Source organism: Chelmon rostratus, chromosome 12, assembly GCF_017976325.1.
Source record: "Chelmon rostratus isolate fCheRos1 chromosome 12, fCheRos1.pri, whole genome shotgun sequence".
Classification (NCBI taxonomy): Eukaryota; Metazoa; Chordata; class Actinopteri; order Chaetodontiformes; family Chaetodontidae; genus Chelmon; species Chelmon rostratus.
In genome coordinates, this window is record NC_055669.1 from 21,163,928 (window position 1) to 21,182,919 (window position 18,992).

Here is an 18,992-nt window from a genome sequence, read left to right on the forward strand (position 1 = left end):
ACTCTTAGCAGGAGCAAAAATGTACAGTATAGTGTTGCATTTTGACGAGCGCGGTTGAATCGGCTCACACACCCCGACTAGTTGACTGGATTGAAAACATGGCTGCGGCCGAGCGTGCAGCAAATTTACGGAAGTGAGGTATGTGTAATTCTTGAGCTACAAACGCTATTTAGAAGTGTACCTCCAGTTCGGTGCTTGTAGTACAGCATATAACAAAATTTGAATTTATTAACCCACCAAAAATGTCTCTGACCGGCATTGTTGGAAGTACACAAATACATCGCAAAGTTATGCGCGGAACAATCAGCTAGCTTGGCTAATATTAGGCTGCTGCGGCTAGCAGTAGCTGCTAACTGGTTACTAACCGCCGTTATACTGTTTGGTTGCTAACCATGCTGCTTCTGTCTGTGCGCAGCAGCTCAAATACAAAACCCGGCGAAACACAATGTTAGTAGCTATTCCATCCACCAGTATATGTATTATTTGTGGACTTAATGCCTGTATCAGTTGTCGAGCTAGTATAGTTAGCATTTATCCAATGTTAGTAAGCTAACGTTACCGGAGGGGCTACAGGTTAAATCGCCACGATTCTTTTTTGCACGATGCAGTTATTAGGAAAACTAGCCGAGAAGAACTAGCGACGTTAACGTTAGCCAACTTGGCTAACTAGTCGTTCACAAGAAAAAAAGATAATGAACTTCCTTAGATTGTAGTGTACTTGTTCGTTGGGTGTATTAGGAACCGTTTAAAATAATATTTGAATTTCACGGGTGCAACAGTCTGTAGTTTGGCGTCTCAAGTGTTAATGTTTTATATTTAACGTTAGCCATGAGAGCTAACGGTAAGTTAGTTTGCTAAGGTTAGCCCGCTAAACAGCAAGCTAGGTCAAGTAACGTTTGCTTGGAAGTTGGTCCATGCTAACGCCAGCTCCGTGAACCAACTCAGTTGTTTTGCCTAAACGTGTGGTTGGACTTTTAATCCTGAACTTTAGAGTTCACCTGCTGCAAACTAGTGTTAACTTAGCCGGTGGCACGTGCAACCGCACCGTTGTCTAGCCTGGCGTGTAACAGCATCCTCCAGCCTCCAACTTTGTCGATATTGTGCTCTGAGCTCACGGCAGCTGATTAGCTGGGATGTTGGGATTTGAGCGATTCTCATCGGTATGTATACCAACACCAGTCCGTGGATTTTTTGTTGCCAGTAGGCCCCGTGGAAGTGTTGAACTACAGGTCTGCAATAGAGATGAACAGTCCAACGCGACGGTAAAACAGCACAAAGCTTGTTTGTTTGTAATAACAGAAATTTCTAACCGTAAACTCAGTTACGGGCGTTAGCTTAACTGTTTACCAACAATAGCCTTCACGCTTAGCTTGTACGGTGTGTGTTTACTGGTGTATATAGCTGGAGTTTAGAGCCTTAAGTCTTAATGAAACCAATGTTTTACTAATCATGGCAAATGACCTATCTGTAAGTCCTGTTCTGTCATGATTATAGTACAATTATCAGCACGTGTTAACATAACTTAACAACCAAACACGCGCTTTAGTGAAGACCAGGAAGTGGTTTGACTGAGGATTACAGTCACACATGGGTCCTGTCGAGGTTTCTGCACTGACTAATAACACTGGCTTGACACCTTGAAACTGTATGGTTAAACTGCTACCTGAAGTAGAAGTTGTCATTTTCACATCTAGTCAGGATCAGTAGCTGTACAAGACAGTATATCGTGATAAGACTGTAATGAACTTTCTCAAACCCTATCACTATGTACTAACGTACTAATGGTAAAGTTAGTACCTGTCGTAGTATCTGGGACCTGGAAGGATAGTTTTATCTCACTTGTATGTTATTCAGTAGAAGTTATCACAGTTAAATGTTTATATATGACACAAAAGATACCCACTAAAACAGGACATTCATCTTTGGATTAGTAACTGAGCACTGTCCCCTGTCATGTACCAACCAAGAGTAGAAAGTGAATACTGGTCTGTGGTCTAAACCTTTTTGGCCTTTGCCTCTATAAAACATAGCAGTGCCACTTATGACTCCTCAAACATGATGGCCTTAGTCTGGACACAAGTTAGAAGCAGTTCAACTACAGAGCTGCTTATCTGTGCAAGGTTTTTTTTTTAATTAGAAACATTTTAGGGGCCGATGTGTTGAAATTGTCCAGGATTTCATGACGAAAAAAGCAAAAAAATGAGCAGTAGTCACAAAAAATAAACATAATTTTGTTTAACAGATTTATTTATTTACTACTCCTTTTACCCCACATAATTATCTATTTGAGGTTTGGAACCATTGGCTTTAAGTGTATCTATTTTAATGTTCATAGTCTGTATGCTTTTGGAAACCTATGTTGACTCGTGGTTCCATGCCAATTCTCTTGAGACTCTAGAGCTGTAGAGACCCCTGTCATTTAAGGGGTTTGCTTATGATTGGCCCTCAAAAAGACAATTTTTGCATATTTACTTCTTAACTGTGTGGACTGGAAAAAAGCAAGGTATCCCACATACTATCTAACTGCTTGCACTACTTTACGAGATTCCATTCATTACGCCTCTTTCAGGCATGTTTTACATTAGGTTGAACTAAAGCTTAGATCGGGTAGTCTTTTTCTTGATGTTGTTTCATTGGCGCAAAACTTTTATTCTAAGGCAGCATTAGATTTCTATTGATTTTGAAATTTCCCATTGTTATTCAGCTAAAATGTAACCCTGATCATCCTGAGGTAGCGATTAGTTATCTAGTTTTTGAGAGGAGGTCAGATGAGCAGGCTTAATTAGTTCTGCCAATTTGAGTCAAAGGGTGAATACTCAGTCTGAATAACCTGCCCCCTGCTCCCCCTATCTGTGTTTCTTTCTTTCTCTCTCTTATTTTATGCATGGACAAATCACATTTGCTTTCTCAGCTGGAGTCTTTAGCAGAGTCTGAGTAATATGTGCATATGGTAGTGCTTGTTCCAGGTAACTGGTATGTTAACTCCCTGAAGGTATATTATCAAAATGTATTTTTGTAGAAATACTTGCCTCTGGTTTTGATTTTGCTGTGTTAGCACTGTGTCGGAAAAGAGGTATTGTCCCAAGATAGGAAACAAGGAGCCTTAAAATCAGTTTTGACAGAGGTTGGCCCACAGATTGATGTATTTGGGATTAATGTAAATGAGCACCAAGGCCACAATGTCAATTAATGCAATAATTTTTCTCCTCTGCAATGGAAGACTATTGCTGTGTTTCATCCTCTGCAAAAGGACACCATGTGAGATCATCTCCCACTGAATGTCACTTTAATATGACCTTTACCACGTCTCGTTTTTATTGTCCTCTGTCGTTAGATTTATTATTTGGACATATCATCTAGACTCTACTGCAGTGTGCGTGCGTGCGTGCGTGTGTGTGAGTGTGTGTGAGTGAGTGAGTGAGTGAGTGAGTGTGTGTTTGTGTGTGCGTGCGTGCGCACGCGCGTGCACTTGAGGAAGAGACTTCTCACAATTCCCCCCTACTTTAATTGACTGCATATTTACATGCACACAGAAAACTTTATTATAAATAAAGATACCTAGATTAAGATTTGTAGATGAATATTTTTAAAGTTGCAGACTTGCTCATTAGAATGAGTTGTATGATTGTGGAGTCAATGCCTGGAAAATGGAGCTACTTTGTTTTTTGTTTAATGTTCTTCACATTGATGAGTTTCCAAAGCAACCTTAATATAACCTCTATTACTTGAGGTGGTATTTATAATGTGAAAGCTAATCTTTGCTACTGCGCTTTTAGTCTTCCATGACTGCCAGCCTTGGTGGTGTGTTCTGGGTCATTTTTAAAAAAACATTACTTTGTATCTCCATGACCTTTATGCTATGTACAGGATAAAAACACAGAGAAAAAAACACAGAAGACAGAATAACACTGCCTGTATATGTGTGTGTTTCTGTGTCTGTCTGTCTGTGTCTGAGTAGCCCAGCTCTGTTAATCAAATTATATTTGCCTTAGTAACAACCTTAGCGTGAGTGAGATAAATGTGAGTCAGGTAAAGGTTTTTATTTAAAAGAAATAGGTAGCATTTGGATTGTGTTAATTTTCCAGTTCACACTTTAAGCCAGGATTTTTTTTCTGATGTACTGTAATGTACTTCATCTGCAGGATACCTCAGGCAACACAAAGAGTGAGTTTTGGATGGCTTTGTTGTGCCTAAAATTGTGTCAGGAAGTGAATTGTCATGTCCTAAGCTTCTGTGGTTGTCCACACTCTAAGCCTGTAAGCCTTGTGTGGGATTCTTGTTGTCGGAGCATTTCAGTTTTTGTATGTTCTGATAAGTTGTGGATGGATTGCAGCCTGTTAGTCTGCTGGTACACCTGTTATAAAGAGATAAACAGCCTACAGTTTGTGATGACAAACTTATGCAGGCAGTGTTATCTCTGCTGAATTGGGTGTGACAATTAGACTGTATCTTCTGTGTCAGAAATCAATTAACCAATAAACCATGTTTAATCTTTGTGTGACAGAAAAAGCAGTAATCTCTGCAGGGAGGAAATAAATATACCCTCACTGAAACACGCACATTCTGTATGATGGCTTCTTCTTCTTCTTTTTTCTTAAGCATTTCTGCTTTATTTGTGATAGTGACAAATGGAGAGAGTCAGGAAAGACAAGAGAGAGAGAGTGAGAGGATGACATGCAGCAAAGGGCCCGGGCTGGAATTGAACCTGGGCTGCTGCAGTAAGGAGTCAGCCTTGATATGTAGTAGAGTACATGCTCTACCAGGTGAGTGCCTGGGGCGTGCTTATGGCTTGTTTATTGGATTATTTTTGGTTTTAATTCAGGCACTTTACCTTTTTGTAAGTCTGTTTGCCAGCTTTGTGGGCTTTTAATGACTTAAAATGCTTGCTGCGCTGTAGTCACCTTTATGTCTTGAGTTACCAAGCACATACAGATGAGCCTCAAAGCTGTGACATTTGTGAAGTGTCAAAAGAGACTTGTTCTGCTGGTATAAGATTTTCCACCCTTTTAAATCTAGGTGGAAGGTCTGTAATTTGTACAGACATGGGATAAGACATCTAATTTTGCCTGTGGACAGAAGGTGTTGCTTAGCTACAATGACAGGAGAATCAATATCCCTCTGTTGTGAGCTGAAATATGACCTGAGCGGTATTTAACAAAGGCCTGTTCCTGAATGCTTTTGTTTGAAACACCCTAGAGTGCAATTCATGCATTAATTTTTACCTTTGCTCACCAATCAAACCTATAGCCAATTTAGAAGTTGTGCTGTGGTGTAACCAATAGAGCTATAAAGATTTGAAGTTTTCAGTGATTATTTTGACATAATGAAGTGCATGCATCTGTCTGTGTCTGTTTTACAGGTCCCCACATTCTGCTGCAAAGGAGAGAGCACCAGGATGAGGAGACTGTAGGCACCCGCCGTAGTATGGCCGCGTCCCGTTCCTCACGCGTCACAAGGTCGTCAGTGGGGCTCAATGGATTGGATGAGAACTTTTGTGGTCGAACCCTCAGGAACCGCAGCATTGCCCAGCCAGAAGAGACCTCAGTGTCTCCGCTACCTAGGGCCCGCTCCCCCAAGAAGAAGCAGGACGCCAAGCAGGAGTCGAAGCAGGACACCAAGCAGGAGTCGAAGCAGGAGTCGAAGCAGGAGTCGAAGCAGGACGCCAAGCAGGAGTCGAGGCAGGAGTCCAAGCAGGACGGCAAACAGGAGTCGCGGCAGGAGTCCAAGCAGGACGGAAAGCAGGACTCGAAGCAAGACTCGAAGCAGGACGCCAAGCAGGACGCCAAGCAGGACTCAAAGCAAGACTCAAAGCAAGACTTTAAGCAGGAGTCAAAGCAGGATGCCAAGGAGGACATCCAGCAAGATGGCCACCAGCAGGTCTCGTTGCAGGGGAAGTTAACTGACTTAAATGCTTCTCCTGCTGAGGCGGTGCAATGGACCAGCTCCAGGAAGCGGGGCGTGTCCTATTTAGAAAAAGACATTAGTTCCGAGAAGTCAGAGAACTGTGATAGAGGAAAGGTGGTGAGAGATGCCTGTCCTCAACTCAAAAGGGCCAAGCGTTGCTCCCGCTCTGGAGAGTCTCAGGGACACGATGAGGACCCTGAGCTTTTGAAACCTGAAAGTCCAGTCTCTGTCCCAGAGCCTAGCAAGGACAACAGTTGTGAAGAATTTCCCAGCCAAAACTCTGCTAACACAGATCCTGCCTCACCTGTCAGTAAAGAGGAAGGTGAGCTGACAGTCGAAAAGGCAGAGGATGGTTATGTGGAGTGTGATGGGGCAGCTCAGCCCCCGAATGCTCACAAGGCCTCTAATGGACTCAGAGAAAATAAAGCAGAGGAACATAGCACACTCACTGAAGAGCCTGGTGCAAATCCAACCTCTGTCACTAACTGCCCGTCGCTGCTCAATGGTAGTCAGACAGGGGCTCCCTCATCCCCTGACCCCGCTGTGCCTTGTAGAAACTCTGTCCCTGTGCAGATGGAGGTCTCTGGCTCAGGGGAATCGCCAGCCTCATTTGCAGCAACATTTGAGGCTGTTCAGGAGGATCCTGTCCCTGAGTTGATAGTGGCCAAGGAGCAGGAGGTGGAGGAGATGGAGGTTGATGTGGTGGGCGACACGTTGTGTCTGGCCCACGAGGAACAGGTGACGGAGAGTGAGATCGATACTAATGGTCGGCCGCTTACACCGGTACAGGAACCTGCTGCCTCCACCTCCTCCACTACCCCTAACATGAACAGTAGTCCAGTCAACAACAACAGCAACTCAGGAGAAACTACACCCCCACTAGCAACAACCCCCACCCCCACAGAGCCAGGTTGCAACCCCTCAATATCCAGCACGCCCCCCTCATTCACAGAGCTCTACGAACACAGATACACCCTACGGACTTCACCCAGGAGGGCTGCCACTGGTGGCAAGGCCTCCTCCTCCAAGCTCAGCTCTCCTCCCAGAGACAATGGTCCCTTGAGGGAAGAGGGGGAGGTGGTGGTTGGGCTGGAGGAGGACTGTCCTATGGTGGAGGGACAGGCTCCTACAGACTCTGTTGGCCCCTCCAGTGAGGAGCCGGTCTCCGTGGATCCTGGGGACAGGGCAGGTGGTGAGGAAGTTGTGGAGGGCAAAGAGGCTGAGGGAAGCAAGGAGCTGACACAGAGCCAGGCTGCAGAGGAGGAGGAGGAAGAGGAGGAGCCCGATGTGTATTACTTTGAGTCGGACCACCTGGCTCTTAAACACAACAAAGAGTATGTGGGAGCTCCCTGGGGATTCTGCCCTCTCCTCTTCTTTTGTCGTGATGTAGCTCTCACACATGTTGATCGCTATGTTCTGTGATTATTGCGTTACTTCTGGTCTTTGGTTTTGAATGAATTGAAATTGAGTTTAGGAGGATTTGTCTACGCTAAGAATATTATGGTGAATTGAAAGTGCTGAGCATTGCAGTATTTTTCAGTTTAGTCTTAGTGTTAAATACACAGGAGAATCAATCTTTTTTGTCAGAAACAACTATACTATATAACTGTACTTGTGTGCTGATTATTCGGGTTATTCAGAAGTTCTCAACCTTTTTGGCTCTGTGTCTTGCTGTGACCCCTCTCATAGGTCAAATATGTTTATGAGCTATTTTTTTTTAGATGGTTTTATTTAGATAGTTGTTAGAGGCCTGAAGCCTGAAGAGATCAAACTTTACAGTAGCAAAGAGAAAGATTAGATAAAAGTCATGAAAAAAGTGACAGATCAGTATTTCTCTCCTTTCTTGAGCTGTTGATTGTCTCATGACCCCTCGGATTTATCTTTCAACCCTGTGATTGTTGACAGCGTTGAAGAAAGATTAACTTTATCATGGTTATGACCCAGATGGTTCTTATTGGAACTGAGTTTTTTCTTTATTATTATTATTGTTATTATTATTAGTATACTAATTTGTGGTGATGGTGCAAGTAGCTACGGAAGTTTCCATGTTAATATAATGAAAAATAATAATGTTTAGCCTTTTTGGTCAGCAGATTCGCCCATCCCTTATTTCCAAAAACAAATCAAAAGAAGCATTGAAATGGCATGTATGGAAGTGTATCTGGGTTTTTAAACCATCAACCATCATAGACAGAATGTAAAATTATTTATGCTATTTCTGTAGCCTTTCCGTAGTTATTGTGGGAATGCCGGTGAACATCTATCTTTAGCTCTTGTCTTACTGTTCAGGTTTTACATGTTTCAGCCTTTAATTTCCGCCTTCAATCTGGTGCTCTGATTGTGTGAATTGGCTGCCAATTGTCAAGCCAGAGGAGATTGGATGTTAAAATTACTCTGCTAATTGCCTCTGTTCTCTCTTTTTCTCAGTAAAATGAGTTGTTTTAGAGGAGAAGACTATGTCAGTGTCAGGCTTTGTTCCTCGCGTTGTCAGTGTCATTCAGAATGGGATGTTGATGTTGGTGGACAGGTCCCATGCTGCGCTCAGTCAGGCACTGCTAACTGCACTGTGGCAGGTCATCTGATTCATGATGCAATGATGCATCTTCATATGAGGAGGGGCGGGCAGAGGGCTGTAGGGGCTTAGAGACATAAGCTGAAAGGTCTCTTTGTCTTTGGCACCAGTATTGGTGCATGTTTCAAATTTGAAGAATGGCTTTAGATTTCACTGCTCTCGTATTTCAAGGTAATTCAATCAAGTTTCTCTGACATGCCAAGTTTAAGGTTGTGCTGAGTAAGGAGAATTTTTGAAGGCTCAGATCAATACAGTGAGGAGACATTTTTAGGGAAGCATGACTAGGCATTTTAGGGTTGCTGAATACAGAGAGATTGTCATGATTAATGATGTGTATACAGAACATCTTGTATTTGCATCTTGCAGCTTTGTCTATTTTGTCACAGATCCCTCTACTTCTGTCATAAATATTTCAAAAAGCAAACCCCTATATTTGATTATCTGGCATTAACATAGCAACACTATTGTCCTGGCCAGTTTTTCATTTGGCACCAGTGTTTGTCACCTCAGGCCCAGTAGGTGGCAATGGAACACCAGGCTTGTCCCTGGACACCTGGCTGGAGTCCAGAGTGCTGAGAAGCAGAGCCAAGTTCTCCTCATTTCCCTAAAACAGATTAATGCACAGATCATGTGTTCATCTCAGGAAGTCAGAATGCTTTCCTTTGCAGAGCTCTTACATTTGAATCAGTATTGTTCTTGTACAGGAAATGTGCAGTAGTATGTTTTGGTGTCGGTCCTGCAGAGAGAGATTTACAGTTTGCATTGAAGCACAACACTCACTGATACTGTACAAGCTCAGCAGAGCATCACATAGTGTTAAAGGACTGGTGTCTGTAACTAATGAAGGGATATGAGGTTAAACACAGTTGAGGCATTTAAATGTTTTGCTTGTAGGATTTTCAAACCACCAGCAGCTGTTGAATAAATTGTGTCCTCTGCATTGATTTTCATTCATGTCCTGTTAGGGGAGATTGATCCACTCTGCTTCACTGAGCACCTGCATTAGGTTATAGCCTTGTGGGATGCTGTCACATTCATGTCGATTCCTCTAGCTTTGCTTGCACTGTAAGGCCCCTGAGTCAGTACCACACTTAGTCATTGACAGCTCAGTTTGCAGATCTCCTGTTGCCCCAGAGGGTGTGAGTAGCAAGGTCAGACTTCTAGAGCGCAGAAGGTTCCTCAAGCACTACAAAAAACAAATGTTTTGTCATGCAAAGGGTTTGATGTTGCTATGAATGTACAGTGCACAGTGGCGGATCAGTGGTTGAAGTACATTTTCTCTCTCCATTTGAACATTTGTTTACCTCACTAAGTAAGTCGAAAGGTGTTTCCCAAAGCAGCTGGTTTGAGATGCATAATTTCCAGCCACGATGAAGCACACAAACACCTACAAACACATTATTTACAAAATAGTTGGAAAGGCTTGGAGAATGGTTCAGGTCTTGTGCAAGCATTTAGGCTCTCAGCAACATGGCTGAATTATGCATGGTCTGGGGTCTAAAAGTTTTATGCACTGCAGCATTGCAAGTGTCAGGTTAAATAATGTAAGCAGTCTCTGCCTCGCACTGTTGTCTGACCTCGCTTCCCTCCTTGTCAGTTATCAGAGGCTGCTGCAGACCATCGGAGTTCTTGAGGCCCAGCGCACGCAGGCCATCCTGGACCTGGAGACTTTGGCACGTCACCAGAGAGAGGCGCTCGCAGATCCCATCAGCTTTGTGGAGCAGCTGCAGAAACGGGTAACAAACATACAGACCTCTGTTCATGTGTTTTGAAACCGCTCTGTTATGTGTTTTAGCACTGAGGTTTCCAGGTTAGCGCTGGTGTTGTACTGGACTGCATTATATTCAGAGGTGTTTCTAATATTCTGCCTCATCATTGTAAATGGGAAGCGAACACCTCTAACCATTTAGAAACCTGTAATTGAATTTACACATTTTTCACCAACATCACCAAAAACAAATAATGAGCTTTGTAAAGACAAATGTTATGGCAGAGCTGTTGTATTGGACTGGATTAGATTATACTGCTATAAAGGGACCACTGAGTGTATGTTTTTAATGTATACAGCAAACACCTTATGCACAACAGTCTTATAAAATGTGCAAATACCAGTGCCAATGTGCCAGTTAAAATGTAGCCTCTCTGAATCACTCCCTCTTTGAGACATGGCACGTAAGATCTTGTTCTTGTTTTTTGCCTGAGGAATACCTCGCTGGTTGAGATGCTGCTTGAATAAATATTTGGGAGCTTGTAAAATTCAGTGTGCAGACTGTGACTCCTTTTCCATTGTTGGACTCTGATTTTGTTCTGCACCTGTTCACAACTGGGCCAGAATGCGCACACTGTCTGCCTTTTCTGCTTGAGATACTTTTCACTCAATAGAATATAAAGGGGAAGGAGTTAATGCATTTGTGTGGTCGAGTAAGTGTGAAAGCTAAATACAATCAGAACACCTGCTGCAGGTGTCGAAGCATATGTTAACATGTTTGCCCAGAGTATGATATTGTGCATGCAAGAAAAAGAAAATGAAGCTGTGAAATCTCGTGGTGAAACCTTTCGTAAAGCTTACTATGATGATGGTGGTCCTCCACAGCACGATTGGTCATCCAATCTCTTGAATCTAGGTATAGTATTCACTGGAGAGCCTCTTTTGAGAGAAAGCATTTATTACAAAATTATCAAATCATAAGCACACCCAACAGAAGCAGAAAATGTCCCAAAACAACTTAGAGTTAGTCTTACAGTGCCTATTGGTGTCTCGTGTTGTCACATTCAGCCTTATTGCAGCAGTTTGTTGAAGTTATGAGCTGATTTGTTAATGGATTGTAACCCCCCACCCTTGCCGCCTCCAGGTGAATTTAGGCTTGCCGTGTCCTCAGCGAGTGGTCCAGCTCCCCGACATCGCATGGGAGCAGTACACCTCAGGCCTCGGTGACTTTGAGAGAGAGTTCTGTGACAAGAAACGCAAAACCAGGCGACTGAAGCTGATCTTCGACAAAGGTATGTATAAATTTTATTTGTCTTTCTCTTGATGTCAATACTTTTTAAAAATCAAAATAAACACCAGAGAGATTCTGCTTCCATTTAAATACTAATCCTTCTCATTTTCTCCCCTCAGGTTTGCCTGATCGACCAAAAAGTCCCGCGGAGCCCAAGAAGGAAGGAGAATCCTCCACCATGTACTCCTCTCTGCCCACTAGTGACGCTCCAGAGAATGGCAGGCAGACACAGGTATGGCTCTGCCTCCTTACTAAAATTATCTGTACAGCACACACTGCGGCTGTCATCACAACTGTGATTGTTTCCCAGTAATTCATTAGTGCAGATGCGGCTACATCCGTTCCTAACTGTAGCTGATGAGTCACCACTAGGCAGGTTGGCCTACAAATCATCGGGTTATTACCATTTTTCCTCTAGCCTCATCTCCCCCATTCTTACTCCGCAGCAGCGTTAAGCATGCAGCACATGCGAGCACTAAAAATGGTATCTATGGAAACATGAGGATCCCACCTCTCCCACACCTCTGATTATGTTTTATTCTTGGCCTCTGTTATGGATGTGGGTCCTTTTTCACATTATATGGGCTGGAGGATTTCCCTTTCAGTTAATTGTTGGGATTAAACAGTGCCAAGCACACAACTCCTTGGTTATTCCTTTTTCTCTGCCTGCGTATAATGTGCAACCACGTTCGTCCTGTCCTGGTTTGCTCTCTGAATTCTAACAGGATTTTGTTTGTCAGTCAAAAATGTGGCTGTTTTTCTGCATCTTCCCAATGACGCATCTCAAGTCACATCTTTGTCTGTCAAACTGACAGATTCAATGTGCCAGGCAGTTCATATGCACAGATCTCTTCAAGTGGTGCAGTGCCCATTATTTTTGTACCGTCTTAGTCTTTTGACGTGGCTGTCACTCTTGTTTTCCTGACAGATGATCAGGGGGAGGATTTGTCACCCAAACAAGTCTGACACATTTAACCAGCTGTGGACTGTGGAGGAACAGGTAGGTAGCAAGTGTGTAAGATGTTGTACTATATTTTGGCAGAATGATATCATTCACCTAGTAAACAACTGACTGTGTGCAGAAATGCTTGATGATACGAGTATTAAACATTTTTAGGTTATGTTCAGATATAGATGTTTTTTTCGCAACACCATATCCGACTTAGATTTTTTAGGAACCGTATCTAAATTTTTTATTAACAATTTAATATATATATGATTCTGGAAAGCTACTGTCAAGCCCAAATGTTAATCAGTGGAACAGGTGGGCAGTTCCATAGGTTTATGAATGGTGTATATCTGTTTTGTTATTAAAAGAATATTAGTTGTATTAAACACTGACACATTTATGGAGTAAATGTGTCCTCATTTGGTTTTCACCTCTTGTTTTGTCTGTCTTGATAGAAAAAACTGGAGCAGCTTCTTGTCAAGTTCCCTCCTGAGGAAGTCGAGTCCAGAAGATGGCAGAAGATTGCGGATGAGCTGGGCAATCGAACAGCAAAACAGGTGAGAGTGAAGATTAAAGAGAGAAATGCATGCTTGTTTTATCCATGCTTACTCCCTGCTTAGTTCAGAATAAAACAAATAAAACAAAATTACAGCATTTGAAAAGCAACAGACTTCAATTTTAGTTGTCTTTAAACTGGCTGTACCTGTCTGTTTTTGTTTTTATTTGCATCCTGACATTGATAAATCTGTGTCTTTTACTATGGAAACACGCTGTTAAATTGTAGAGGGCAGCGTGTGCACTTTGCACTGTTAAAAGGCAAACACTGACTTTGTGTGATAACTGCACCCCCTGCAAGTACCTGGATCACACATTTGTGTGACCTCAATTACCTCAAGCAGCTGTTCCTCAGCTGGAAATCATTAACACAGCCATTTTCCTGTTAAAACTTTCCAGGTTGCCAGTAGGGTTCAAAAGTACTTCATCAAACTGACAAAAGCTGGTATCCCTGTGCCCGGAAGAACACCCAACCTGTGCATGTACACTAAAAAGGTATTTACCAAACCCCTTAATCATTCATACTTACTGTCATGTAAAAAAAAGTCCTTTTTTGTTTCGTTAATGTTAAGTGTCTTCATGTCAGAACTGGGCAATTCATTCAGTAGTGTAGTATTTTGACACTAAATGGATCTAAATATTGATGTTATTGTGTAGCGCTCAACAGATATTGGATATTTGTGAGTTTTCAAAAAAATTACAGAAATAAATTTGATGTTTTTGTCAGCTGTAGTGCACAAGAGTGAAACACAGTTCATTGTATTGTGTCATTATTTCATATCTAATTTTGCACAAGATCTTTTTCAAGATATAACGATATTGAAAAGTGTACTTTTTAACATCTGAAAAAGTGCTATATTTTTAAAGTAAATAATGATTGTTGCTATTTTATTGATTTCTAAGAAATTACAAGGGGACAGGTTTAAAACTGCATGCTGTTGTAACTGTACCTGCTTTATTCGTCAGGCATCCAGTAAGAGGCAGCACCACCTTAACAAGCATCTGTACCGGCCGTCTACTTTCCTGACCTCCTATGAGCCTCCGGTCTACATGGATGAAGAAGATGAGCGCTCGGCGTATTACAGCAGCGTGCAGGACCCCTCTGCTGATGACTCGGTCAGTCCTCGGTCACACCACAGAACACTGATAACCGGAAGCCAAACTGCTTTTTCTTTATTGCTTCTTTTTGCACACATCCGCACTCCCATTTATTTGTCCTGGAAGATTATTCTGTAACTGATCCGATTCCCTCGACTCTTCCTGTCACCAATCATCAGCCAGACTACGGTACTTTGCTGCTTAATTAAGCTAATCAAAAGCTCACATTTCCTCTTCTCTTTCACCATCTTTCCGAGTCCTCCTCTTGTAAACAGCGACCTGTAAGGTAAAGACAAGGAAAAGCTGCATGTAATGTGCCTTTGGGAGCTTGTTTTATACCTGACTGGTCTATTTAAATCTTTTCCAGACAAGGTGAAGTAAGCAAACTTTACCTGCGCTCCCTGCCTCATGACTAAGGCTTGCTTTCATAGGACAGACTGTCCCTCTCACTCATAGCTGCACTTTTAACACCTTTGGATGAAATAAGGCGTTTGTCCCTTGATCATGCACGTCTGTACTTCCCCCCTCCCCGCCACTCCCCCCACTTCAATCAGGCCAGCGCGTACTGTTGATAACGGCTAAATCAGAGCAGGGGGCCCGGCCAGCCTCGCCTCCATTTCCATTTGAACTATGCAACTCCGTTGCTGACGCTCGTCGTTACCCAAGCGCTGACATTTTCTTTCTATCCCTTTGATGGCAGTAACCTTTAAGTAAAACCGGGTCGCTGTGTCCTGCTGAGAACACAGGCTGCCAGCCCCACCGGCGCGCTAACAAAACCTCTGACGCCGTCGGTATGAAGCAAAGTTACAAAGGTGTTGCCAGCATGGGCCACAGTAATTTCTCACTTCACTAGGTTGTCCCTTAGTTCGTTCGTGTTTGCAGGAAGGAATGAAAGTCTGCTGAGGGCAAATGCGTCTGCAGCTTAGCAGGATTCTCACAAAGCCATTTCCTGTCAAGACCTGGAAGCGTGACTGATAGTTTTGTCGAAAATAAAATGTTGCCTTTTCCGATTTTTTTTCTTTTCCTCAAGTTTTTTCCATCTCCATAAGCAGGTGGAGGTTGATACAGGCTGGAGTTAGCACACATCGTGCGTCTTTGTGAAGGAGACAGAGGTTCACACTCGTGTACTTTCAGCCGAAAAGACAATCTCTGCCACGCTGCTGCCCAAACAGAAGAAAATCTATATTGGTGTTTATGGATACGTTGCTCTTGTTCAGCTAAAATTAGATTGATCAATACTGGCAGCACATTGTCTGCAGGGTATAAAACATCCAGAGAATATCATTATCAGACTGTCTCCCTGCAGTCACATAGAGATGTTTTGTCTGTGCACGTCCTGGTGCCTATCTGTCATCTCCTCTGTGTCTCTTTCGTTCTGCATGTGCACATTTATGTGTGTGTTTGTCTTTCCTTCCCTCAAACCCAGGATGAGGAGGCAATTCCTGTGGAGTTGAGAGATTTGCCAGAGTACAAAGAGCTTTTAGAGCTGAAGCGGCTGAAAAAGCAGACGCTCCAGGAGATCCGAGAGGACAAGGTCGGGGTGCGACACGTCGGCTACAAGGTGAAGACTTTACACGCTTCTGTACAACACACTGACAACATTACAGCCAGGCTGCTGCATATGCATGTGCCCTCAATGTGTGGGGGTAATGAAATCACATCCTGAGTCAGGGATTATCTGGTGAATTGGTCAATGGGGACAAAGTCTGTCTCCCAGTTACATACTATACACTAATTCTAACAGCGTAAGGCGTATGTTCACACTGTACAAAGAACTTTATTATTTATTATTTAAGTGGGTTTAAAATGGACCAAATCCACCTTTGAATTGCTCGTATTTTAATGTGATGTAGGTTGATTCTTATCCAACTACTTTACTGTAGTAATACCTTATCTGAAATACTACCTTATCTGTGATGTATATAGAATTGAGACACTTTCAGATGTTATTGTACAAAGAAATCATTGTTTGCTGCTATTGTCAGTTCATGAAAAACAGTTTTCACCAGCATTGTTGTATTGTGTGTGTGTGTGTGTGTGTGTGTGTGTGTGTGCGTGCGTGTGCGTGCACGCATATGTTCGTTTGTGTGTGTGTTGTGCAGTGTGACGTCTGCGGCATGGAGCCCATCCAGGGAGTACGATGGCACTGTCAGGATTGTCCGCAGGACAACTCAGTCGATTTCTGCTCCAACTGCTCTGACTGGTGAGATCCCCCACCTCTGTCATGAGAATTTGTGTACTTTAAGAGAGTTTTTCCATAGTTTGTACTGTATGAACTGTCCCTCTAGTATCTAAGGGTAGTGTTGCACTCCTCTTAGTTTTTTGGTGATGGACCTTTATTTGTCAGGTATTGAATATACTGGATTGACCGGATTGATATAAACAGTTTTATAATAGATTTTCCAGAAACTTAAATCTTATCTGAAGGGATGTTCCAGTAAAGTTTTTGGTCCAGTCCTGATCTAAGTCCATTTACATATACGGTATCTTCAATGCTTAAAGTGTTTCCTGAATATGTATCAGGCAGCTGTAGCCTACAAAAGATTTGTTATAGTCAGAGTTCACCAAATCTTTCTCCAATCTCAAATGTTTGCCAGCTTCAATGTTTCAACTCTGAGTCACATATTGTTCAGTGAGCCCAAATAATATTTCACAGCCACACACTTGAATACACCAGCTGTGGTGAAGCAGAGCTGAACACTAGCAGGCTGAGGTGGACATAAAGTAGAATATTTTAAAGACAAGATCAATTTTGGTCGGATTAAATTCAGATGATACCGATCCATTTGCAAATGTTTTAAATTAAAGTGCTGTGACATGCTGATAATCCTCTGAGTTACTGTAATAATCCAACACGTGCTCTGTGATTTTAAAGGGGTATAGAAAGCTGAACATGGTACCGTCAGCAGGTATTGATTTTAAACACGCAGCCCAGTTGAAGTAAAACTTAGTCGCTCTTTTTCTTTGACATTTATCACGTCGCTACATGATGGTTAAACTGCCAACACAGCACCTCTTACACTGACAGTGTTTTCCCTTTTTTCTTGCTCATCCTCCAGCTTGTTCAAGACAGAGACCCACAAGCCTAACCACCACTTGGAACCGGTGCACCAGCCAGACACCTTTCTGGACAGGGACTACTGCCTGCCGCAGAGCACAGGCTACAACTACCTGGACCCTAACTACTTTCCAGCCAACAGATGACAGGGTCCCAGGCGCCTCTAGCTCCAGGCTCTCTCCACATATCCCACAGGCCACTCTGTGCATGGCTCCATCCTCCAAGTCCAAGATAACCGCTTAACCCGCCGCCAGGCAGGAAGGCCAGCAGGCAGGCAGACAGCCAGGGGCCTCAGAGCAGACCACAGTGCTGCTGGTGGGGCGGGCTGTTGGTAAACTGGCCTCCCTGACTCAAGCAAAGGGGCGGCCATGTTGGTTCCTCAGAACAAGGGGGCCCCGCTCCACCTCAGCCAGGTTAATCAATGGATCTGTGATTTGAAACGATACACTATTTAAAAAAAAACAACAACAACAAAATAAACAGAAGGCACACCGACATTCCCGAGCTCTGTGACTCCAGGAGGGCTGTCCCTTCTCCCTCTTCCCCTCATCGCCCTCCACTTACCTCCCTGTGCTGCTTCAAAACTGGAGAATTGACGATCGGTCTGGGGAAGCGCCACCTAATGGAGATGCGTGGTCATAGTGGACTGTGAAGTCGTCAACTGAGATACACAAAGGTGGTTTGTATGTGTGTATGTGGTCTCCGTGTTATGCAAGAGTGAAAAGTGTTCTAGCTAGGTATCCGTAGATTGAGTATTTATGAGTCGCCGCTTCCTCGGCGGGAGCTGCGGCTGCCACGAGAGAAGACAGGCGGCGTGGAACTTGACGTCGAGGTCGGCGTGTTTTCCGCTGCAGACTGTAGGAAGTTCTGCAGATCCACGGGACGTCCTGCAAACAGACCTGTACGTGTTAAACGGATTGCGCGCCATGTTTCAGCGTGGTGCTATCCCTACCACTGTCACACAACGCTGCTGTCTAACCCCCCCCCCCCACTTTTCAAACACACACAGACACACACTCGCATCTGTATTCCTTTCCCTTTGCTCTCTCCACTAAAACATGTCTAACAAGGAAGCACTACAGCATGGAGAGCAAATGTTTTTGAAGGCAGACTTGCAGGCGAATGGGAGCGTATGGAAAAGTACACGAGACTGTGTTTTTGTTTTCATATTTCTTTCTCCTTCCCCAATGTGTGCTGTTGTTGATCATGTTGAGTGTACAAGTATATGGTGAAAAGTAGCCAGCGCTAGTTGCTGTGTGCCATTTTTAAAAGAGAAATTTGTTTTGTTTTATTGTTTTGTTTGTTTGTTTTTTTTTGGGTGGGGGGGGTTTCCACCTCTGCACCTGGCCACAACGTCTCCCTTCCTGCGTGGCACCATCGACCCACACTGTCCCGCATCATCGATCCAGTCATCATGCCTCTAGATCTTCTTTAATTTTGCAGTCCACTTTAAAAGGTCCATTTAAAAGATTGTATTTTTATTAATCTATTTAAAAAAAAAATAATTGAGGTAGAGGTTGGTGCCTCCACAGTGGAACAAACCCACACAGTTTTATACACATAGATTTTGTTGTGCTTGACTAGACACCATTTTGTATGGTTTTCGTCTCCTTCCCTCACCCCCGTTACCCTGCTTCAATATCTGTGTATAACAGTCTGTTCTTATGTAAAAAAAAATGATAATGTAAAAAAAATGCTAGAGGAGAATTGTGGAAATAAAAGTATGTGAAAATAGTGTTTCTACACCTTTGGTTCCTGTTTTGTTGTTCTTGAAGGTCATTTGAAACTCTAATAGGTTCAGAAGTTCAGAGCAGCGGCGATTTGTCCGTTATTTAATTAGTTGACTTAATTAGTTCA

At 43.1% G+C, this 18,992-nt stretch overlaps 1 protein-coding gene across 3 annotated transcripts; it reads left to right on the top strand.

The window, feature by feature from the left end:
* Nucleotides 1–86: 86 nt before the first annotated feature.
* zzz3 (zinc finger, ZZ-type containing 3) lies at nucleotides 87–18,874 on the top strand. 3 transcript variants are annotated; one of them, XM_041949546.1, is made up of 12 exons: nucleotides 87–138; nucleotides 5,360–7,238; nucleotides 10,074–10,212; nucleotides 11,329–11,476; nucleotides 11,595–11,707; nucleotides 12,404–12,475; nucleotides 12,880–12,981; nucleotides 13,379–13,474; nucleotides 13,946–14,095; nucleotides 15,504–15,638; nucleotides 16,180–16,280; nucleotides 17,137–18,874. In XM_041949546.1, exons 2-12 carry the CDS (start codon nucleotides 5,425–5,427, stop codon nucleotides 17,279–17,281), a joined length of 3,015 nt encoding a protein of 1,004 aa, XP_041805480.1. In that variant the 5' UTR covers nucleotides 87–138; nucleotides 5,360–5,424; the 3' UTR covers nucleotides 17,282–18,874. The 3 variants fall into 3 exon arrangements, with proteins under 3 accessions (XP_041805480.1, XP_041805481.1, XP_041805482.1); XM_041949547.1 differs by lacking the exon at nucleotides 87–138 and adding an exon at nucleotides 742–1,160; XM_041949548.1 differs by lacking the exon at nucleotides 87–138 and adding an exon at nucleotides 4,680–4,763.
* The last annotated feature ends 118 nt before the right edge of the window (nucleotides 18,875–18,992 follow it).